Source organism: Bombus pascuorum, chromosome 10 (assembly GCF_905332965.1).
Source record: "Bombus pascuorum chromosome 10, iyBomPasc1.1, whole genome shotgun sequence".
NCBI lineage: Eukaryota > Metazoa > Arthropoda > Insecta > Hymenoptera > Apidae > Bombus > Bombus pascuorum.
Window position 1 is genome coordinate 7,191,461 of NC_083497.1, and position 23,894 is coordinate 7,215,354.

General features: G+C 36.6%; 4 protein-coding genes across 5 annotated transcripts; 3 read left to right on the top strand and 1 right to left on the bottom strand.

Annotated features, from left to right (window-relative positions):
- Positions 1 to 1,509: 1,509 nt before the first annotated feature.
- LOC132911320 (EGF domain-specific O-linked N-acetylglucosamine transferase) lies at positions 1,510 to 4,450 on the top strand. Of its 2 annotated transcripts, none has more exons than XM_060967925.1 (10): positions 1,510 to 1,953; positions 2,171 to 2,377; positions 2,446 to 2,594; positions 2,664 to 2,827; positions 2,906 to 3,026; positions 3,095 to 3,248; positions 3,329 to 3,529; positions 3,620 to 3,753; positions 3,813 to 3,915; positions 3,993 to 4,450. In XM_060967925.1, exons 1-10 carry the CDS (start codon positions 1,774 to 1,776, stop codon positions 4,251 to 4,253), a joined length of 1,674 nt encoding a protein of 557 aa, XP_060823908.1. In that variant the 5' UTR covers positions 1,510 to 1,773; the 3' UTR covers positions 4,254 to 4,450. The 2 variants fall into 2 exon arrangements, with proteins under 2 accessions (XP_060823908.1, XP_060823909.1); XM_060967926.1 differs by having other exon boundaries at positions 2,909 to 3,026.
- Positions 4,451 to 4,545: 95 nt separating this feature from the next.
- LOC132911324 (uncharacterized) lies at positions 4,546 to 6,424 on the bottom strand. Its single transcript, XM_060967933.1, has 2 exons — positions 6,262 to 6,424; positions 4,546 to 6,178 (listed from the first exon to the last, which is right to left on the bottom strand). Exon 2 carries the CDS (start codon positions 6,138 to 6,140, stop codon positions 4,569 to 4,571), a length of 1,572 nt encoding a protein of 523 aa, XP_060823916.1. The 5' UTR covers positions 6,141 to 6,178; positions 6,262 to 6,424; the 3' UTR covers positions 4,546 to 4,568.
- Positions 6,425 to 7,177: 753 nt separating this feature from the next.
- LOC132911329 (ATPase WRNIP1-like) lies at positions 7,178 to 9,013 on the top strand. Its single transcript, XM_060967938.1, has 4 exons — positions 7,178 to 7,477; positions 7,541 to 8,366; positions 8,509 to 8,736; positions 8,795 to 9,013. The coding sequence occupies exons 1-4, from the start codon at positions 7,193 to 7,195 to the stop codon at positions 8,887 to 8,889; spliced, it is 1,434 nt and encodes a 477-aa protein (XP_060823921.1). The 5' UTR covers positions 7,178 to 7,192; the 3' UTR covers positions 8,890 to 9,013.
- A 788-nt stretch (positions 9,014 to 9,801) lies between these two features.
- Positions 9,802 to 23,631, top strand: LOC132911343 (protein slowmo). Its single transcript, XM_060967962.1, has 5 exons — positions 9,802 to 10,012; positions 10,142 to 10,307; positions 12,871 to 12,957; positions 21,698 to 21,871; positions 22,165 to 23,631. The coding sequence occupies exons 1-5, from the start codon at positions 9,981 to 9,983 to the stop codon at positions 22,399 to 22,401; spliced, it is 696 nt and encodes a 231-aa protein (XP_060823945.1). The 5' UTR covers positions 9,802 to 9,980; the 3' UTR covers positions 22,402 to 23,631.
- Positions 23,632 to 23,894: the final 263 nt, after the last annotated feature.

Genomic DNA, 23,894 nt, shown 5'->3' on the forward strand with positions numbered 1-23,894 from the left:
CAATTTGTCACTTTCAAGTATTTATATTGAATACTTTATACTATCATATAATATATGGACTAAATAATTACCATGAACATATTTTTAAACATATATTTTCAAACTAATTATTAAAATCTCCACGTGCAAGAAGACCTATCCTGAACTAATACATATAGCAAAGAAAGAGTAATATTACCATTCATGAGTACAATAAGTATTCGCGATCATTATGTTCGCCAAAAATTCTACTTAATACAACCAGTCACCCGTGCCGACTCGGACCTTTCATCTTACGACATGTTCGAGTGACCGGAGAAACAAAAATGTATATGACTCACGATTAGATGCGATGAACGTTACCATCGGTGATGCACTAGCCCAGAGAAAATTATCATGAAGGTGGTCATCAGACAGGAACCATTGAAGCCGATGGTGGAAATGGAGGATGTAAAAAATCTATCTGTTACAGCGCATGGTATATTATAATTTCTTCTTAAAAATATAAGGTTGATTATTTAAGAAATTTAAGAACATGAAAACAAATCTTTAAACTTGAAATAAAATACTTCCCAAATTTATAATAGAATTGTACTTCCTAATTCATAATAATTACAATAATAATTAATAATAATTACAATATTAAAATTAAATTAGAATAAAGTAGGAAAAAAGAAGGCGAGGTACAGAATTAATCAATGTTACAATTCCTTTCTGTACTTCGTCTGTGTTATAACCTGAATTTATCCTGAATCGATAACACTGGTAGTGACGTTTATTACAACAGGTAAATACGCTGTTCCCGATATTTGATTATGAAGAAATTTTATTAACGAGTATTGTTAACATAGAAAACATAACATCCATTTATGGTACATATCGGGAATTTAAAAATAAAAATATGTATGCATGTATGTATGCATGTATGTATGTATGTATGTATGTATGTATATTAAACGTCTATTATCGACGCAGTTAATTGACGTTTTTTTTTTTTTTTTATTTTGGTTATTTTACAATTTGTCCTTGTGGACATTTGGTAAAGTGTTATATCTTGTTGGTGAAGAAAAAAAATATAAATAAAAAATAAATATAGCATGTGGGCGGCTACCCCCAGCGGGGTGCCAGCTTCGTTTTTTCTAAGTTATATCTTTTATGATTAGTTAATTGACATGAAAGTGAAATCAAATACCTGTTCTCCCAAGCTTCTTTCGATAAGACCGTGATTATAATATTTTTACGCTCTAAAAACAGATGCCAGCATAATTTTTAATTTAAATTTTGACAATTTTAATGGAATGTTGCAAACGAGGTATTATTATTTCTGCTGATTCTACCAACTTTTGTGGTTGAATTTAATGTATGTCTGTATATAATCTCTAGATTCTTACATTCAGTACTCAAAACCATAGAGGGCACAAACAAACCCATTGATTTTTTGCACGATCGGTATTTCAGGAGGTGTAACACGAACTCCCATAAGGTGTTGAATCTATCCTACATCTTATCTGTGATAGTCACGTTAGTGCGCCATAAATGATGTAAGTTACCGCGTGTCTACCTCTAACATTGACTTTCACCGATTTTTTTAAGAAGATACGCGTTCATGTGGCTGTACATGAACGTTGGTGTTTGTATGACAGAGCCTACGCACAGTAGGTGAGGTCATATACCCATTCGCTCGTACAGGTGGTTCCTCCTCCATTCACGACGTGCAGTCACTCTGTAAAGCGAGTGCACGACACCATCTCTCAGGGAATCTCGATTTAATTTTCATTAGTGCATCTCGCTAGGATGACAGATAACGCTTTAAGTATTAAATACTCAGTGACAATCGTACTGGTGTTCGCGATCACACAAACATACAGTAATTACACGGAAATTGATCTGCCGTCTGATCACATCAAGTATTACTTCAACTCTTTTCCCACGGTGGCCGAAGAGTGCCGTAATAATACCGCCTGTCCATACAAGGTAATACGCGATTTGTTAATAGCGTGATTCTGTTAGGATTTATAGATTAAAGGAGAAATTATATGCCCGGTGTATTTCTCATTGTTATTTCGTTTTTATTATTTGCACGAAAGCGTAATACGATAGTCGTGGAAGCATTGAGCACACGCGCAAACACTTGTATAAAATTCGAGCTTACGAAAGACATTAACGAAGAATTTTTCTTGGAAAAACTTAGGGTAGCCTTGATACCAAAGCTTGTTGGGGTTACGAGCCGAATTGCAAAGCCGAAAATTCTTTTTCCGTTCCTCAATGTCCAGGTGATCACAGAGGATGGGTAACAACAAAAAAAGCACAGGTAGAAACATTTTACGCTCAAGGTGATTTTGGCTACGTACGCGACCAAAGGAAAGAAATGTCGATATTTTGCAAACCATTGTTTGTGGTAAGTTTCACTAAATTAAAGGAAATATATGCTTTCTTTTATTTCTTATTTCATACTTTCGATCATAGGACGACTCGTCGCTAGAGTGTTCGGAGCACATGAGATTTTGTCGAGCAAGGAACATAATGATCAATTTCACGGATTTAATTCAAAGAAAGGAACCTATACGATATAAGATGGATGTTCTGAAAGAGGGTCAAATTGGAGGATATTGCACGTAATTAAAGCAACGCGTTAATTAATTACCTTTATCTCGCTTAGTACTCATATTATCTCGGTCATCCAGATTAAATGAGAAAAGATTGCAAGAAAACGCGGACCATATTAGCCCATTGCAATCTTGGGGACCTGAATTGCGAAATTTCCGGAAATTACCTCGACCGCCGATTGTCAACCACGACTGTGATATCGTGATCGAAAAACCAACGTACATAATGAAAATAGACGCTAGTAAGTCGTAAAAAATGATTCTCCCGATTAGTGACTGTGATGCAAAATTCGTCGAACACGCAAGTCATTCTGTTTCAGTAGTAAATATGTATCATCATTTTTGCGACTTTTTCAACTTATACGCGTCATTACACGTAAACCTCTCGCACCCCGCTGCATTCAGCACTGATAATCATATAATGATCTGGGAAAGCTACAGGTAACTGACACCAGTGCAATACAAAAACTACAAGATACTAGATACCATGAGTTCTCTTTTACTTTCAGCTACCGTTCTGCATTCCAAGACGCCTTCCAGGCTTTCACGAGAAATCCGCTCTGGGATTTACATACGTTCCGCGGAGAAACCGTCTGCTTCAAGAATCTCGTGTTTCCCCTATTGCCACGAATGATCTTTGGTCTTTACTATAATACACCTCTTGTACGATTACTCACTTTTTGTTTATTGAGATCGCGATCATAAGGTCAAAGCAAATTTTGTATCAATGGATACGCTTTTAGATTTATGGCTGTGAAAAGAGTGGATTGTTTAAAGCTTTCGGCGACCACGTGTTACATAGATTACGTATACCTCATCACGAAAGAAAGGACCAAAGGATACGAGTTACTTTACTTAGCAGAGATACTCAATATCGAAGAATTTTGAACGAGGATGAATTAGCAAAGGCTTTGAAGGAAAATCCAGAGTATAAAGTGCGAAAGGTAGAGAGGTTTTAAATATGGCATAAGAAATTAATTAAGGTGGTAAATAAATATAATTACAATATATTTAAAACATGTTTTCCCTCTCAGGTAGTATACAATAAAAAAATATCATTCAAAAAACAATTAGAAATTACAAGAAACTCTGACATTTTTATTGGAATACATGGAGCTGGATTAACGCATCTTATGTTTTTACCAGATTGGGCAGCAGTATTTGAGATGTAAGTATAACAGGTATGATTTCTCACGGAAATGTATCTCATACATAATTACTGTGCAGATATAATTGCGAAGATCCAGGATGTTATAAAGATCTCGCCCGTTTACGCGGTGTAAAGTACTTTACGTGGGAAAATGCCTCAATGCTAGTGCAACAAGATCCCGTAAGCGATTGTATCCCAAATAAAAAGAACAAAATTTCCTCAACATTTATTGCAAGACTAATTAAAATTCTGTACAGGGTACGCATCCTGATGGAGGAGCACACGCAAAATTCACTAACTATAGTTTTGACGTCAAAGAATTTTTACGTATAGTTTCACAAGCTACGGATTATGTGAAAAATCATGATTTATTCAAAAGATTTATCAGTGAACGATTACAACATAAGGGAACAGGAACAAAAAATCAGACTAGAACAACAAGTGATGTAAATGCAACTCCGAAGTCGAAGAAAGTAACCGACTTGAAATCTGACATTCAATCCAAAGATGAATTATGATAAATATTTTAGGTAATTTGTTTCGATGACAACGAAACCTCTGAATAATAGGCTCACGATTATTAGTATTAATATCGAGCGAAAGAAATGACTTGTTACCAACTAAACTTTTTACTTATTTTTATACAAATATATGTATATACTTATTTTAATAAAAAAGAGCAGCAATAAATATGGAATACAATTTGACATGTCTACACAGTGGCAGTGTAAATTTTTCGAAGTTACTAATTGTTCACGCTAATTCGTTATTTAATTATACGATGTAGAAAAGTGCATACTCTACAATCAATACAACGAATTGTACATTTTTATTTATAATTTAATTCGTACCTGGTTTCTGTACAAAAATAAAACTGATACTATATTTACAGCCATGTATGCAATCAATATTAGTAAAGCTTTTAAGTGACTTACATATAACGTACGTATTAACATATTAATCGCGCCAGTCATTAAGTTTGACAATAAAAAGAAAAATAGACCATTGTAATTTACAGCTTCGAATATTTCAATTATACTTTTATTCGTATATCTCTGGCATTTATCAGGCACACCATCTCGCTTACTTTTTACATTCGTTTTACATGTTTTTTTCTTCCTCTGTATAAGTTTCGGATATATGGTTCCATGAATTAATATATCATGTATTACTTCTATAAGTAGTAATAACGTAAGTACCATAACACCTAAAGTCAGAATCCACGTACAATAACCTGAATTTGCTAATCGTCTAGATACTCCAAAATTTGAATCGCAAAATAAAGCAGCTGCACACGTTTGTGCTGCTATCAAGGACAATTTAATGCATAAAATCATAGACTCATTATAGAACGCACCAAATTTATAATCAAGTGATTTAATATGAAATTTTTTATGCTTATGTAATAACGAATTTGGTGTATTTGAATTCTCATAAGTAGAATGTATTAGCCTACCAATTGCTACACCTATTAGATAAAGCCCAACATATCCAGGTACAGATACCACACCTTCCCTATTAGCAGATATAAAATCATTCCTTGGTTTATTACTCAAAACCCATTCCTTCAACCCCTTAGTATTCAAAACACATTCATGCATTCCTAAAATCCAAATTCCTGATAACAGTGAGTACTTTGAATTGATAGTACCTGTTATAGAACTAGTAAATAATTTAACAAAGGCAAGAGTAATATAAAAATTCCAATGAATGCCATATTCAGTGACATGCTTCTGATAACCTAAAATTTCAATGGCAACAGTCCTGCTAAAGCCTAATATTAAAAGTGGAATACAACTTCTTGCTGATTGCTTAATATTTTTTGATATAGTATGGAAAAAACCTATTTCAAGTTTAAGAGCATAGTCTTTGGCTTCTGGAGCCACTAAAGCATTAGCAAATATAAATAACCCAACACCAGTATCCATTAAACTATACCCAAACACTTCAGTTTTGGCAAATTTACGAGGAAAAATGTGAAAATCTATGGCTAGTATACATACTGCTGTTAATAAGTTAACAAATGCTCTAAAATTTGTAATGAAGGGCCTTTTGCCAGTAGCCGGTCTCATATTGTACTGTGATCTAACATCAGAATTAATTCCTAATAATAAAATATTAAGAATAGATATCATAAGCATGACACAACATACTGTAATAACATAGTCAGACAATATAGTACAACATAAAATACATGGGATTACAATTAACGCAAATTCTATTATAACCCTAATATTTTTATGAATAACCCGTTGTAAAAGACCCACTACAGTTTTAGTTAAAAGAATACTACAAATATTTGGCATGAGTGCATATATGACCTCTCTGGAGGTTGTCCCGCCATGACCAGAGACAAATGCTTCTTGTTCTTGGCGATAGATATTTTTATTCCATGCAGTTGACATATTTATGCAACGAATAATTATTTGTCCTGACAAAAAATCTGTAAAGAAACAATATTTATTGGTAATACAGAATACTGCGAAAATTCCAACCTACTTGGAAGAACATTATCTGAATATCTACCTCAAAATATTGCATTTTATGCAAACTGCAGTTACAAATAATTCAAGTCGATTAGTGTTTTAAACTAATGACAATGTCTATAAAGACATACACACAGTGCGAAAGTCAAATATTGCCGTGTAAGTGAATGATAGAAAGGAATAGAAAAAGAACGCTGCATAGAGGTCGCTTCTGCCCTTGCCAAATCAGGCATGCTGACTGATATCCCTCATTGATCAGTATTATATGTTACATTTATAATTTATTGCGTGCATGAATATGCATTATGTGTTCTTGTAGCATTATTAGATAAGAAATCAAGGGGACAAAGGACCTCCATGCATCGTACTCTATTGCTTTTTCAGCTCGCTCGCGCACTCTATTTTTATATGTATGGTCTGTCCAATGAGACGAGGCAGTAAACGTAAACAAAATTTGATTACTGTGGCTGCAACTATTGGCTGCCGACTAGTGACATTCAAATGACACTCCAATGATACTAGTTAGTAGCCAATAGTTGCAGCCACAATAATCAAATTTTGTTTACTTTACTGCCTCGACTTGTTGGACAGATAATATGTATCTCTATAATAACTGAAACGTATACAATAAGCGATAGATGACGCTACGATCCATCTTAATGTCAGAAATCTAATTTAAATCGTTTAAACTAAGGAACGTATTTTCTTCACGCTCAATCTGGTTAGAAATAATCAGATTTTAATGATAAATAAAATATTCGAATATTATAAATTGATTGAAAATAAACAATAACAAATTCAAACTACACACAACTGATGCAGTGTATAGAACAATGTACAGAAAAATCTGAGTATTATGTTGTGTCCAGTATGCAGAAAATATTATTCTAAAGATGATATAGAAAATCATATTGATTTATGCTTTGCTTCAATTGATACAATTTTAATGAAAACAACAACAATGAAACAACATGTTATCAACAACAAAGAGATCTCTTTCATATGAAGATATTAATGAAACAAATCCACTAAAGAAACACAAAGCCAATACAGTGATTAATATAACAAATATGAATCAACAGAAATCATTACCAAATAAAGAATTCATTTCTCTTTCGGAAAGAATGAGGCCTACATGCATTGATGATTACATAGGACAGGAAAACATTATTGGATCTCACACAATACTAAAACAAATGCTAATGAAAGGACATATTCCTAGCATGATACTTTGGGGTCCACCAGGATGTGGAAAGGTAAGATATTTATAAATTTGTATCACTTTGTAATTATTATTTATCTCTTAAAATATTTTTCAGACATCTCTAGCTAATGTTATATCAAAACTAATTAAAGAAATACATGGAGAAAAAGTATATATTACAAATCTTTCTGCAACATCCTCTGGTGTGAGTAATATCAGAAATATTGTTAACACAACAAAAACTAAATCAAAATTGAGCAATCAAGCTATTGTATTTATGGATGAAATACATCGCTTTAATAAATTGCAACAAGATATTTTTTTACCACATATCGAGGCAGGCACATTTACTCTAATTGGTACAACTACAGAGAATCCATCTTATAGTTTAAATTCTGCTCTGCTAAGTAGATGCCGTGTATTTGTTTTAAATAAGTTAACGGTATCAAATATTGTAGATATTCTTTGTAAAGCCATTTCATCTATTAACGGAGAGATATATAGTTTTCCAGAAAAAACTTTATTGACTAATTTAAAGTATAATTTAAGCTGTAGTTCTAAACCATGTTTCTCCATTAATCAGATGGTAATTGATTGGCTAGCAGAGATATGTGATGGAGATGCACGTGTTGCATTAAATAGTTTAGATCTGGCAGTTCAAAGTAAAGTGTCAAACGAACTAAGTCCTTCTCATCTTGTTTCAATAACTCTTGAAGATGTTAAAAAAAGTCTTAAACAAGCACATACATTATCCGATAAACATAATAATACTCATCATTTATATTCTGCTTTACACAAATCAATAAAAGCTGGCAAAGAAAACGCATCTTTATATTGGTTAGCACGGATTATGGCAGTTAAAGAAGATCCAGTGGACATAGCAAGAAGATTAGTAAGAATATCAAGTGAAGATATTGGTTTAGCAGACCCTGATGCTTTAGGTATATATGATTCATAGCAGTTTATTTATTAACGCAGGAAGATGAAAGAGCTTGCAGTTGTCTTGAAACAGAATGCACTTTGAAGTAACTTAATATTGTAATGAATAACACAGTAACATAAGAGATTAATTTAAAATTCTAGGCATAGCTGTTCATACTATGCATGGATGTCAAATGATCGGAATGCCAGAATGTGATGTGATTTTAACACAATGTGTCATATATTTAACTAGAGCACCAAAGTCTCAACTTGTGTATAATGCTTTAAAATCTGTTAAAAATATAATTATAAACCATAAAGGTCCACAACCTACAGTACCAGTACATATCAGAGATAGTACAGGACAAGAAAAACATTATGCTAGTTCTGGTAAGATATTAAATATTTGACATAAAATTTAATCATTTTCACTAATTATTCTTTATAGGTTGCCAAGAAGGAAATTTATTGCGTAAAGAGAAAGACGTTCAAACATACCTACCATTTAGCTTACAGCATGTTGATTTCTTCTCCGAAAGTTGATAAATTCTCTGTATCGCCCAACATACTTTCTTCTAAAAAACAATTTTCAACTTGTTTTACCTACACAAAACAAGTTCTACTTCATACACATTGAAATAATTAAAATAAAGTTATGTAAGTCTAATTTATTGAAAAGTCGAACATATTTTACTGAAATCACAAAGTCGCATAAACTACTACTAAAATTTGAATAACAATTAATAACAATGAAGAAGAGTTACGACTTACCTTGCTACCAACGCCAACATTACGAAATGATTATATGAGAAAGTACAATTAAATATCAAAACCAAAAACCTATTGAAATTATTTACTGACTTAAAGTAACAAAGAAGTAAAAAGTAAACAGAAGCAATAATCTTGACAGTATAAAAAGTTATAATTCACTGTTTTAACGAGAAGATTTTCGGATGTAATTCAATGTGACTTCCATGTCCGAACGTTTTCAAATTAATAGAAAGTACCGCCTAACGATAGACCAATCAGATTTAATTGAAAAATTTGCAAGAAGAATAGCCAATCAGATTGAATTAGGGAAAACCTCATTGGTTGTGAAAATATTGCAAGTAATATTACATTCTTCAATAGTTATTCTTTTGAAGAAAGTACATATATTAACCGTTGTTCTTCCCAAATTATATTCTGCAACAATGCCACTCACCGTCTTCCTTTGATTTGTTAAATGCTTACACAATCTATTTATACAAAATACAAATAAATATTAAAATTCCGAACTACTTCGACTGTTTAACTAAAATTAGTAATGGAAACTTTTTATGACTAAATTAAACGTGATTTGATTAGCTAATATTTTTGAATTAATAGAAAGCAACGCGTTGTGATAGACCAATCAGATTGAACTGGAGACAAGCTCATTGGTTGCTAGAAGCAGGTATACCAACTCTTAGTGGATCAATATACAATAAAAGATTGGAAGTAGAGACCTTTCGTACTGTCTTTTATATTATATTACATTAGGTTTTGAAATTGGTAGACGAACCTTGTAGTACTAGAGAGTAATGTTTTCGTGTGATTATTAACAATTTAAATTATAGTCTTAACCATACGTTATATTGAAAAATTCTATAAACATGAAGTTGTGGACGTCACACCATACTTTTGAGTGAGTTTTCTTTGTAAATGTTTTCTCATTTGTAACTATCAAAAGTAGAATATAGAAATGCTTTGTGATATGCTCCTGTTAGAAAAAAAATTATATGACAGAAAATTTCAATTTGCTTTATGATTGAAGTCATCCATGGGAAACCGTTGTGAAAGCAGCATGCAGGAAGTATCCAAATCCTTTAAATCCATCAGTTTTGGGGACAGATGTCATCGACAGAGAAGTCAAGGACGGTGTTCTCTATTCTCATAGGTTGGTCACCACTCAATGGCGTTTTCCTAGATGGATATTACCAGTAAGTATCGTAAATGATAATTATTAAAGTGATTCATTTCATGTCGTATTGAACATAACCTCTCTAATGAAGTCATGTTTGTACAAAGGTTATTCATAAGCTTTCTTCTTCCTTTAAGTACTAAATCTTTAGATTCATGAATATTTCAAGTTAGAGACAATCATATTATTACAATGTATTATGATGTGTTATATTATTAAATTATTTCAGTTTATATTATATTATACCATTGATTAGATCTTTTATTTTTATTTGATATCGTTTTATTTTGAAATACTGAGTATTATTTCACATAAAAAGATAGAGGTTTTTGAATATTTAAAATTAAAGTTTAAATTCTCATTTTGCAATGCATGACAGTAATTCATGTGTTAGAGAATGTTTGTTTGTTTCAATTATTCTGTATCAGGAAGTATAATTATTTTACTTGCGATGTATATCTAGTTAATAGTTTCTGCAAAATCCCATTTGCGTCAAGATTCTAAAATCTTCCATTATGTCAGTTTTGATTCTTACAGTCACCACGTAAGCGCTAGCGTCGATTAACATTGTTCATATTTCAGTTAATTTTACTGGCTAAGGAAAATTTAGAAACGGCTTAGCTTATCGATTTTCAGCAGCGAGCGTCGTCATAGATATGTTATATACAAATTATTCATGCATCGTTGATGTTTATCGAAATCGACCTTTTCATCTCTCTTCCTGTCTCAGCCGAGAAGAATTATCGTGCTAACTTACTTTGGAAATTTTAAATATCAAAGAGATTTATTTATAATTGCATTTATGATATAGTATGAATACATCGATACGAGTAATTACGCTCGTAATACGTAAAAAGGATTGGCAAAATGCCCCTCGGTGCAAGTTAGCAAGATACGTTTATACTTACGTAATTAATGATTTTCTTTACTTAAATGTAGCATAGATTTACATTTGGCGCGTGCAAGGTCTTCGTTACGTTGTTCCTACTTCCTAAATAGATTATTTATTTCTATAATCAGACATCGGTTAACCCTCAATTAGATAACATATATCTGCTACATAATTGGCTTAGTAACAGAGATCTTGACATACCAGAAGCGTCCAAGTTAATGCCAGACTGATCCTTTTTCCAGAAATTATATAGCTTATGAACTTGTTGGCAAACCGTAATATTAAATTAATACATTATATCAATGTATTAGACATAGAACATGCAAAATGTTAGATAGACAATTATAGTCGTTCTTCTCCTATTCTATATTCACTTGTTCAGTAAGTACTTTTCATACATTACAGTCTTACTCTAAACTAAGCCTAAAATATCATATACATGTACCCAACAGTGGAGTTTATCACGAAGTTTGGATATCGTAAGAAATCAATCTACACGGGGTGTTATGTATTCCTTCTTTGTTGGATAACAGTTTATAGGCAAAACAGTTTCGTGCCGTTTGATCAAGCAATCTATACAAACAACGGCAGTAGCTAGCAGGAAATTCGGAACTTTCGACAACGTCGAGCAAGAAGAAGATGCGGGGTGGACTCGGGTTCGAGACTAGAGGGAATTACAAAACAACGACACCGTATCAACTTTCATAATGAGCGCTTCCACCAATGTTACGCTCTTTGGCAATCATCCAGCTAGACGCCTGCGTTTTGGAATATAGACTGGCCTCTCTTAGAACCTCTCCTCTCAGCCCTGTTTCTTCTTCAGCCAACGGGAGATCCCAGCTTCGAATCCTTTTCGGCTCGGCGAATTGCTTCCTTTCGCAGGATTTTCTATAAGCTTGGCCATTTCGCAAAGCCATCCTGTTGTGCTGGCGCTCTCGCTCGAATGCCTCGAATCACAGTTTTGTATATAACGAATACATAGTAGGTGGAACGAAAAGATAGAAAAGAGGGAGAAAGGTATCGCCTTCACGTTTAGGCACTCTTGAAATTACTTGACGGAAGGGAAAGTGCAAAGCCTCGTTTCAACTTGAGTTAGCTACCTCCTCCTTGTTTTTCTTTTAGTTTTTCCCTTTCTCTTCCACCAGGAGAACGAATTCGTTGAGCCTGCTGCTGCTGCATCGACGAAAATTTTTGACTAATTAACAGATGTACTCAAATAACAAGTTTCGTTTTATATTCGAACATTAACCGATGCGGGGATGACTTTATGGACGTTGTAATAATTGACTGGGTCGCGCAATTAAAGTATAATTAATCAGAGGAACATAATTAATTAGAAGCGAACAATAAGTCATAAATACGGGTAGACTTATGAACTTGCTTTTAAATTAATTTAATATGCTTTAATATAAATGTAAATATATAGTGACGTAGATGTTGTACTTTTATTGATAAAATTAAATTACTCTAATTTGTCGTATCGTTGTTATATATTATATAACATTGAAAGATTTAATAAATTCATATCTTGTTGTTATACGAACATGCTGCACCTTTGACAGAAATTCCTCTCATTTTATAGATAATTGAATCAGCAAATGCTTCATGTATATTGATATTATTTTCGCTTGCAGTTTGTACTCTTTGAATGAATCTTTGTGAAAAAGAATTTTGCTTGTTCATGTTGCAGTTCTTCGGTCATCAAGGTCCATACTATGCCAGCGAATGGAGCGAAGTAAATCCAGAATCTAAAGAAATGGTAGTCCGAACGGTAAACGTAAGTTGATTAATAATTCTGTATTATTTATTTAGATTACTTTAATATAATGTTAATTATCAAACAATTTTTCAATTAGTGAAATGCTTTGAGAGATTCACGATTACATTAGGACGATACTTCACATTAACGCTCCGTTAACAAGTTATCCTGATATGCAGAAATAGTTCCACAGCTCGTTTCCACTTAATTCATATCGTTAATCGAAATATCGTGTATAATGTTTAATCAGTCGAACGAGAACTCCTATGAAGCATGCTTTTACGGAGATTTCATTACATTTGCTCTTTATTACTCACATATTACTCGACAAAGTGCTCTGACCGCATTTGTAATTTATCTTCGTGAAACGAGATAAATGGAGGATGAATAAATCGATATCGAAGGTGCAAATGTTGCTTCGTATCGGATCGTTGAATCGTATTATATTCGTATCGATCTAATTGAAACGAATAATTCGACGATAAAGCCTGCGAAAGAACGGATGCTTCTTTAATATTAAACATGCACACGTTGGTATTCGAGCATTTTATGTTTCACGCCATCGATATAGTTACTTCTTTTTCGTACTTGCATTAGCAATTCATTTGAGCAGTGAAAATAAATTTGATGAACGAAGTGCAATGCATACACACGTGCTGCTCGTGTGCCTGTGTAATCGAACAATCAATATATTCTCAATTCCATTCGAGTCGAGATCAGCAAGAATAATTGGAAAATAGGTTGGTGGAATTTCATCTGTAGCATTACACTCGGTTTTTTTCGACGACCCATGCTCATCGTGTATACTTGTAATACACGGTATAATTGAAAAACATGTTGACATACGTGAGTAATTTTATATTTTGAAAAATAACTACAAACAAAAGTGTCACCATCGGTCTTCCTGTTCTTTTTCATGGAAATATTTACAGCCGTGAAAATTATGGACGTGTAGAGCTTCTAGTTCGAGTAGTAGATACATTTACTCGAGTTACAAGCACGAAAAGATCGGCACATCGTAGAGTCTGGGCGTATAGCATCGCATCGCATCGCATCGCATCTAGAAGGTTGGATATGATAGGTTATTGATGCGCGCATTACCGGGAGTTGCATAGCTTCGTGGTCTCTTCGGAGGGACGTGCCAGGAGGGTTTTAGGAAGACAGGGCGGAAAACGGCGAAGGAAAGGGAACCGAAGCATTGCTCTCTTGCTACGCGTCGAAGATCGTTCGCTCGCTTCCTCTTTCGATCCTCGGTCAAAAAAAGGAAAAAAGGAGAACTGGGCGGCTAGATGCATTACAGGTATGATGAACGATCCGCAGATGGCTCTGTACAAAAAGTGCAACCTTTCCATCTACAAGGAGTTGCCGTCGTGTCGATCGTTTTTACTTATCGAGTCTTGATACACGAACAAGCCGTAGTATCGGGTATTTAGACGTGCACAAATTTGTACACGGAGATGCTTTTACTGGCGCGCAAAAAAACGTGTTTGTTTTCCATGCGTGAAGTATCGGGATTCTCTTTGGAAAGAAGCGCATGCGGCAAAAAGCATTTTGAATTCGGTAATATCTGCGTTAGAAAATTTTACTAAAATATGAACTGAAGCATGTGCAAATTCGCGGCTGACTTGTTACGTAAATATTAACAGCGAAACACTGAGCGCAGCTACTAGCTGCCCATTTATCAGCTGTTTTATATGTAACTCTACTGTTTGCCATTATACATCAAGTATAAAGCGTAAACGGAGCTATCGTGAAACGAGATACAACACGGATCTCGCAATACGTGCTCATTGCCTAAATAGCATGTTTGGATACATTATGCGTAGCTTGGTTTCTTTAATACGGTTAATTATTTAAAAGCAGAACACATTTCGAAGCGTCATTGTATAGTGACCGGAGGTAATAAATTAAAAAAAATGGAACTTATATTATGCAGTACCGCTGCAATGAATTCCCAGAAGTAATTCTAGAGATTCCGGATAAAATATGTCACTGTTAAACATCATACAAACGAATATAAAAGTGTAATATAAAAGTGAATATAAAGGAAACCGTGCAAGAGTATATAAAAAACATGGACGTATCTTGGGAAGTAGAACGACCCATTCGTGATCAGACACATTCGAGTGCATGCTGGTTAATTTTTGATTGTACTGTTACTAAAGGAAATGCACACGAACTCATGGATTAATGCGATACATCAATGCACAATAAAATAGCGCTGCCAGTAATGGTACAAACGTGGAATTTCCTCGTCACGCGGGTCGTTCGTCTTGTACAGAGTACACAGGACACTGGTATCCACGTTCACAACCCTTGACGTCCTCTTTCCCGCTGTCGTCTTTCTAATTAAGGTGAGACAGCAGTAGGAAGCGTCGTGTGATATTTCCTCGCTGATCGTCCCACGTTTGCGTAATCTACGGGGACGCGTTTCCGCGTTTTCTGCACGCTGAGGGCTAGAGATGAACTTTAACTAAAATTGAACAATTCCCGGCGGGATGTCAACGCTTTCTCTATGCTCGGCCTGTTTGGTGAGTATAAGCGCGAGCACGCTGTTGATACGTTCGCATCCTCGCACGCGTACTGAGCCACGTTCTCTCTAATATTGAAGGGCGTACGCACCACGCGGACAAACGAACATTGTAGAGAAGCGTACCAGAGGCAATGTATTCCACATAAGCTCGAGCAGAGTCCGGGCCAGGTTATAACCTATCCCCGTCGAATCCCAAGGGGGAGATATCTTTTAGCAATTTACCCCCTCTCAGCAGGCCGTGCTGCATACGTTACACGAGATGCATACGTATCGTGCCGCCGTTTGGAACGTAATGCGGCATCGTATCGTTGAACCTAAATGCATCTGGCGCATATGCATCGAGTTCAAGCTGAACATAATGGGCTTGAGTCTCTCTAGTGTTGCTGGTATGTACTGGTCAGACTACTGGTCGGTCGTTGCATATTTTGGAGTTGATCATGGATTCAGGGATATATGCAGAGAGATGGATCTTCTGAAGAGATACTGGATGTCGGATCGTTGTTCCGATACTCTGGTGGGGATTGTTGTTCCGATACTTTGGTGGGGATTGTTGTTCCGATACTCTAGTGGGGATCGTGAAGTAGCGGAACTGTAAATATTGTGACGTTGTAGAGTCGCGTTAATCTAAAACAATGCCTGCGTTAGCGTCTGGGGAATCACGTTGCAATGAATACAACCGATCGGCAGAAAAAACGATGAAACATTCTCCCGGTGGTGCAGGTGGATGGATGATATTATCGGATTATCAAACGGACACACTGCACCCGTGCAACATATGACGCTTGATCGCGTTAAGTTAATCGTGTTATTATTTAAAACGTGTTGCATGGCGCGCCTGACTTTCAACCTCGATGACGTCTGCGTAAATGTTTTGCAGCTGTTGTGTGCATTGATATAGCCGATGGCGATGCTAGTAGTAATATTTTTTATTAGACTCGTGTCGCACGGCAAATCTTAATCAAAGCGTAATATAAATATACAATAATAATTGTTGAAGTGATCGCCACTTCTGAGAAAACTCTACATCTGGTCTTCGGTTTCTCAAGCGCCAAGGTCATCGATAGCGCGTAGACAAAAGAATGCGTCGATGACAGACCATAAGCGGTACACGTGCGACGTTGGTTTCGGCGGTTCTTTTAGTCTCAGGGTAACGTTTCTAGCGAGAGGATCTGGATCAGCTTACATTGTATTTCGCATTTTGTACTTTATTATTCACAATATATATACTTACAATACCTTACAATTTACCCACGCATTTCTTTAATTCCACATACACCGAATAACCTTAACAATAATAATAAATATATAATAATTATACAAATAATATAGTAAAAAACGGTAATAATAAAGTGAGTATATACATACTTTGTTCGTGCGTCAGCTTCATTATAAATCTGCACTAACTAATTTTTTAAAGAGAGTTCTTTCAATTATCCCTGCGTATCTGATTAGCTTTTAACAAAGTTTAGGTATGACAAACTCTATCGATTCATATATATCGTATTTTCTATGTGGCACGATTTCCTTGAGTCGCTAGTCAAAAGAGATATACGGGAAATTGAACCAGTAGAAGTTGATCAAAACATAATGATACCTGTGGAAAGAAAAAATATTTGAGTGGATTCGCGAAAGCGTTACAAACGACCCGATAAATTCTACATATTCGAAATCGTAGAAAAGTAAACGGTAATAGATCAATCGAATTTCCGTTCTCGCGCGTCTACCGCAATACGTTGCCAGACACAAAGTAAATCGGAACAATATTTTACCAGCGACGACTCGTGTATTCTCTCTAACGATCCTTCCTTCGTCCTGCCACGAATTTCCGTGCGTGCGACTGCGAAAACCCAAGACACGGTAGAGATAGAAGTATATAACTAGGTAGTAGGGACCGAGGGGGATGGCATTGGACGAGAATTAATAACAGACGCGTATATCGGTGATGTATCCTAGTCGTGTTCGGGGACTCCCCGTGGACTCTGCTGATGGAGATCTCGAGGGGGTTGCATTTGGGTGGTGGTGCACGATGCTGACTGAATGTGCCACCGACTGAATTATTATACTCGCGGCTCTCTAAATCATAAAAACAACAAATTGTACGTGGCTGAATGTGCGCCGTGAAGGGTACGTGTTCCTAGAACGCGTACTAGTCTGCCGCCATGGCATTTACGTATTTTTATACGGACATAGCAGCAGGCAGCGGCAGCATTTTTTGAATCGATTGAAATATGGAGTCACGGAGACGGTGGGCCAGTTTAATGAAAAATGGTAACTTCAGACTAGCGGGATTCGCGCGTTGTACGATGCTCGTGTACATGCTTCGGGTTGAAACCCCGTTGATCCCTCTGAACCCTTGTCGACTGTGTGTTGTCACGCGACGCTCCCATCGAAATGTTTCCCGCCGAGCTGATCCACCAGACTCGTTGGGAAAGTTTCACAGAATGGATATTAATGATCTCGCGACAGCAGATGCGCTAACGTTGAGGGTGAAAATGTTTGGTTGCGTATCGCGTACGCATTTTCACGGGTAGTTTGTCACGCGTAAAAATCTCACTGGAAGATACATACGTGTCTGCGCTCATGCCTTTTCGAATATTTCACGAGTATGAATCAAAATGGTCACAGAGAGTATCGATTCGGGTTAGGAATGCGGCTCTGTTTGTTCAGAAATGTACATATACATGGAAACAAGTAATTGAATCGAATGTGCAAGGAAACCACGCGTATCCATTCGACTGCAGAAGCAGATGACTGGAAGCTCCCGTTTACACGATCTAATACGGATTTGTCAGCACACGGTTCCGAACCTCCCCAAAATCCGCTGAAATCTGCGATTATCGTGCGCAAGAGAAAGCCCGAGGCCCAAACTCTATTGGAGGTCGATTCAGTTTCCGACGTTGTGTCCTGCTAGATTTGAGCTTCCGGCCATGGCACCCTCTCGAGGCATCGAATGGTACGGTCGAATTGGGAGCATACCACGGCTCGAATAATGCTGCTTGCAGCTAGATCCGTAAAGTCCTCTCAATTATGCGGCGATGCTAATTACTCGCGAGTGCGCATTGAAGAACGTCCTTTAGCCCGCACAACGACCCTTCACAGAGCTTGGTCTACCGTTTCGTTCTCTCCTCGTTATATCGACGAAGGATGAAACGGAATCACGGGAATTCTTGATTGGATGCGTTTGTACGATAGTTTACACTCTTCTTCTATAACCGCGATTAGATCTTTTCTCAAAACTTCCACACGTTTTCCTTATTAAGAAAGTTTAATTCTGTTACTTTGTACGGATTGGTAATCTCAGTGAAAATCAGAAATGGAATAAAAGATTGATAGGCTTGGAACTTTTTCAATTCATTTAACATCCTGTACGAGTTTACTTCTTTCGCGAAATCTTTACTTTTCCTAGAGAGGCGTTACCTTGTTTCTTTCGATTCTAGGTTAAAAGGATTCAAGCAACTCAAGAGACTTAAAAAAGTTATTTAATAAGAAGCTAGAAGGCTCGGTGTGATTAGGATTACGTTAAATTTTGCGGCTTCACGTGCCTCGGATGTGTATTCCTTTCTTTTACCGCGGTCTTGATTTTAGTTAACGACTTTCACCCTAACTGCGCTACTAAACGTGACCATACCGCAACGCTGCGGTAAATGAAAAGCAAACGCCGTGCTTGCTGCGGAGACCGAGGGATTGGCAAACATCGGTTTCGACGCGCGGCTGATGAAAAAAATTTCAATTAACCGATGCACTAGATCGGACGCGGGGTAGGGGAGACAGGATCGACGATGTACGCTTTTCGTACTCTCTACAGCCTAGCCGAAAAAAAGTGAAAATTAATTACTTCGTCGTTGACGCCAGGACCGGAAGAGGGATCGATCGTCCGCTTGATAGGATTAAATTGCGCGCCAGGCGTTTACCTTTTCCACGCGTTCTTTTTTTTCTTTATTTTTATTTCTATTTTTTTCGCAACGATACTAACGCATCACTCTTCTGACGCTTTTCGTTGGGCCACTGATGATACACAACGAAAGATGATTACGTTGTGGCAGAAGAGAGGGGTGAATATCTCTCTGGCAAAGTTATTCTTCCGATGTCTCCCTGTGGAAAAGGGATTTGTTGTGACGTTGAAGAAAGAGTCGATGTTTCGAAGGTATTCCCGAGAGTAGGTTGAGCTCAAAGTGGATTTTCATTTTTCCCAGAAATTTATATTTCAAATGGAACTTATTAAGGGTACGATTACGAAGAAGCTACTACACGATTTCGATGAAGATTATAAATTTATTACGCATGTTAGGTTATGCAAGAACGTTGAGATCTTGGATCTTGAATGAGCAAATAAGAGAAACAAAAGATTTTTTATTTGACGTCTAATCACGATGATTTCAGTTCGCGTAAAGGTAGGAAGCATGCTCTCGTTACCGCGCTCAAAAACACGCCTTTATCACGTTCAGAGTCGCTTGTTACGGAAGCTACAATGAAACCATCCGTCCTTCCAATTATAGTCTCCTCGTCTTCTTTTTCTTCGTCTTTCTTTATTTCCCATACACCGAGCAGAATCTCCGAACCAATGTTCTTGAAACGTTTAAATAATAAGAGAGACGCGAAGTGCTAATTATCTCCACTGAAAAGAATTCTATTTACACCGTTCTCGTAGTTTCTGCGAGAAAATTACTCTCAACCTGCATAAAAATCGCAGTTCCGCGTGCAAGACTTGGAAAAATTCCCTCGAGTGAACCGAGCTTCTGCCAAGTAACTTTTATCAGGATTAAAGGGAAAAATCGTTTTCGATATTTACTTCTTTTATTATACAATCGTCCGTATTTTCGAGTAAATAACGAGCAGGGTAAAAAGAGAGCAAAACGAGAGAGATAGAAGTAGATGTGTATAACACACACTGTGTAACGTCAATAGAGGTTCTATCGATGGCGAGAACAAAGAACTGTATTCGACAGCGTTGAACGCGTCTCAATAACGATTCCCCGATGGCTGACGAATTAAACCATTCGCATTTTCCCTAAACCTCGATCCGCGTAATTGATGAAACGCTAGTTGAAGCGGGGCGTTAATTTTTTGACCTCTTGCAATTGTACGGGGGCGATGGCAGCGCAAGATTGGGGGTTGGAGGGACTACGAAGCGTACGGTGGCTGGATAGTTGGGCGCGATGTAACACAGTCGACTTCACTGATTGCCAATATGGCGGAGGGTATAGAGAACCGCGTCTCTCTATCTCGATCAGCGTGGATCCACAATGTGCCGCGGGCGTTAATTCCCCCGTGAAACGTATTGCACCCCCGCGATTCAATTGTTCCAGCTCCGCGGCCACAGTGCTTCAAGCTGCACTGCTGCGAACGAGTCGTATGGAGCTCATAATGATGTAATTTTCGAAGTGGTGGGCGTATCATTGTCGTTACCGTTCAGACGTGTTCATTGTCGGCACGTACTCGTGAACTCGAGGAACGTAGAACACGCGAATATCTCATTGGGCTCGTCTTTGATTACGATTCTTTGCCAGACGTACTCTTGTTTTGACTCTTGTATTCGAACGTTATGATTACTTAGTATGGAAGTTTTTGCAGGCTCTTTTCATATGTAATAACATAATAGAGCATAAGTAATAACAATTTTTCCAATGTAAAAGCAGACCATTAGACGTTTGTACTTTGGTTCTTTATCGGTTTCGTAGAAACCCCGTGATATAGTTACATCCCCTATATATGTTGTTAAACGATACACACGGGCACCGTGAAATCGTGACCATTTATTTTACATCTGTACTATCATTTGTGCATGTGTACGTTCCATTACGTTTGCAACGTGAAAGGAAAGAATGGAGAACCCGATGTCTTTTGAATAATTCTAAAACGCGCACGAATGTTTTATTTAACGATCAGTGAATGGGATAACGAATCTTTAAACGACTCCGAAATGCAACGTCGGTTAAATGGTCAACGGAACATCGATTTTGTTCAGTCACAAGGGCCATCACGAACCCGTTGCCAGCCTTTATTTCGTGGCATCGATTATTCATGGCACCGCGTCACTTTCGTGGAAACCTTTTATCTCGATAATGTTGGCTAACCATCTATCTGAAGGTTGTTAACCCCGCGAGTTGTGCAACACGCGATGGATACAAGAACACGTAACTGAAATAAGAGACTTTCAGCATCTAATGACAAGAATTGCGAGAAATTGTTCTATGTGCAGTTTGCATTATTTTCTTTTGCTTGCAGATAAGCTTGGGGAAGCACGTTTCGGTCGGTGAAGTAGTCACGTATTCACCACATCCAGAGAATCCGGAGACAACGCTTTTAACACAACAGGCAGTAATTTCTATCCAAGGGGTGCCGCTCATAGACCATCTAGAAAGGTTACTGACACTAACGATCGAACAAAACGCGAATAAGGTTAGTTAATACTTCTATCTTTTATAGTAGCTTTGAATTTAATTGTTTAACAAAGTTTCACACAGTATATCAATTTAGTTTTGTTTGAACGACAGTACAAGTTCGAGCTGTTTATAGAATCTTTATGCACTTTAAATTTAGAACGAATCGATTTATTCGATAGATATTTACAGGTCTCTTCATGTGCAAAAATTTCTTAAGAGTTTGCTAATTATGCTGAAGTCGCGATACACAGGTGCAAACTGGTTAATTTTTGCACGGTAACAATGTGTCTTCGCTTGATTCCATTTCAGGGACGGCAAGCTGTGGAATGGGTCATCGAGAAACTTCAATCAGAAGTGAAAGATATCGCGTCCTCTGCCGCGAAATCGACAGACGACTTGCTCAATCAAACGCGTCGGCAATTCGATGACATCACGAATATTACGAAACAGGGCATGGAAGATTTTCAAAGCGTAGCGAAGAAATCGTTCGATGAGTTTCAGAATTTGACAGTGCCACCTCCGTCACAATCGATACCAAAGTTATAGCTAATATATCACGCTAGCTTCAATCTCTTTAACTAACGCCATGTAGATCTTCGATGGAACGATTGTAAATGAAATAAAACGATTCGATGAGAAACAATTCCCTATACACTATAGTTTCGGTGCTATTTCCAAAAGTATACAAGAGAGGGACGGAATTAGCAATTTCTATATTGCTGCCTAATAACTGTACAGCCAATAAGATTGATGAGTTAATCTATTGAATCGTTATCAGTTAGAAGACTATTTTATCAAACGTATAAATACCAAATTATATAAATGGATTTTTCATATGGATATAATATATCTTTTGGAGCGTAGAGAGAGAGACTTGATAATTTTCGAATAAAGAAATACAAGCGTAGCAAACAAGGTCATCGGTGAAAGTACAAAATAACGTTAGTTTTCTAATTTATATAGAAATAAAAAAGAAACATTTTTTACTGTCAATCGTTCCGCAGAAGTCGCTTTAGTAAAAGAGATGTGGCTGCGGTAGTTCATGAAAAAAAGATAGCTAACAATATCACGATTCAATACTAAAAGGGTTCGTTTTTGCAGAAAATCTGTTGAAAGCAACTTGTTAACGAGAAAGTAATTGGAAATATAACAGTAACGTATTTTATAGACAACAAGTATATCTTATGTACGTGTTGTCTATAAGACTATTTGAATATTTCACTAAACGCTTATTTCTCTAGCTTTATATTTGTTTGAGTATTAACCCTGCAGAATTCTTTAAAACAACGTCAAACGTTGTCTGAGGCGGTTGTACCTTCAAACGTGTCTTCGATCTTATAAGTGTTCAAACTTAATTTTGTCGTATTACATCGTAGTATGAGCAACATATCTTTCCTATAAATGCTACAAAATATCATATTAATGTAATTAATCATTTGCATAAATATGAGGCTTGTACAATTGCAGTAGTAGTTAATTTAGTAAATAAAGCGCAACATAAATCAGAAGAAGACGCAACAAGCTAGATACACATCGCGTAACATTTAGTGCACAGATAACTCATGTCAATTGATCAGGATCTAAAGCAGAACTTAAGTTCGTCTACTCTAATAGTTGAATTGGAGAATTCAAAAGCTGAAATATATATATTTTCAAAGCAACAGGTATATTACATTGCTTCCTATCGTTGTTACAATTTATTATTACAATAATGAATAAATTCAATTATAATAATGATGAATAAATTCAACAGCAAATGACTATAAGAACACGTAAGCTGTCTCTGTTTTAGCCAGTTTGTAGCGGTCACTCGCGATACGGAAAGAAATAAGAAAATCCAGGTCCATCTTTGGAAAACGTTGTCCCAGGTGGTTCGTCGATACTCGTATCATTTGAAATCGTACACCACGAAATACCTGATATCTCTACTCGACGTCCCTGTCCTCCTCCGATTTCCCTGAGGGAATATTCGCGCGAGTCAGCGAGTGCTACCACGCGTCGAGAACGAAACACACTCGTATAATACGGGCCAAGTATCG

Coding starts and splice junctions, on each gene's coding strand:
- LOC132911320 (XM_060967925.1), top strand. CDS start 1,774: ATGACAGATAACGCTTTAAGTATTAAATACTCAGTGACAATCGTACTG. Junction 2,378..2,445: donor TTTGCAAACCATTGTTTGTG/GTAAGTTTCACT, acceptor TTTCGATCATAG/GACGACTCGTCGCTAGAGTG. Junction 2,595..2,663: donor CAAATTGGAGGATATTGCAC/GTAATTAAAGCA, acceptor TCGGTCATCCAG/ATTAAATGAGAAAAGATTGC.
- LOC132911324 (XM_060967933.1), bottom strand. CDS start 6,140: ATGTCAACTGCATGGAATAAAAATATCTATCGCCAAGAACAAGAAGCA.
- LOC132911329 (XM_060967938.1), top strand. CDS start 7,193: ATGTTATCAACAACAAAGAGATCTCTTTCATATGAAGATATTAATGAA. Junction 8,367..8,508: donor AGCAGACCCTGATGCTTTAG/GTATATATGATT, acceptor TTAAAATTCTAG/GCATAGCTGTTCATACTATG. Junction 8,737..8,794: donor AAAACATTATGCTAGTTCTG/GTAAGATATTAA, acceptor TATTCTTTATAG/GTTGCCAAGAAGGAAATTTA.
- LOC132911343 (XM_060967962.1), top strand. CDS start 9,981: ATGAAGTTGTGGACGTCACACCATACTTTTGA. Junction 10,013..10,141: donor ACGTCACACCATACTTTTGA/GTGAGTTTTCTT, acceptor TTATGATTGAAG/TCATCCATGGGAAACCGTTG. Junction 21,872..22,164: donor TCGAACAAAACGCGAATAAG/GTTAGTTAATAC, acceptor ATTCCATTTCAG/GGACGGCAAGCTGTGGAATG.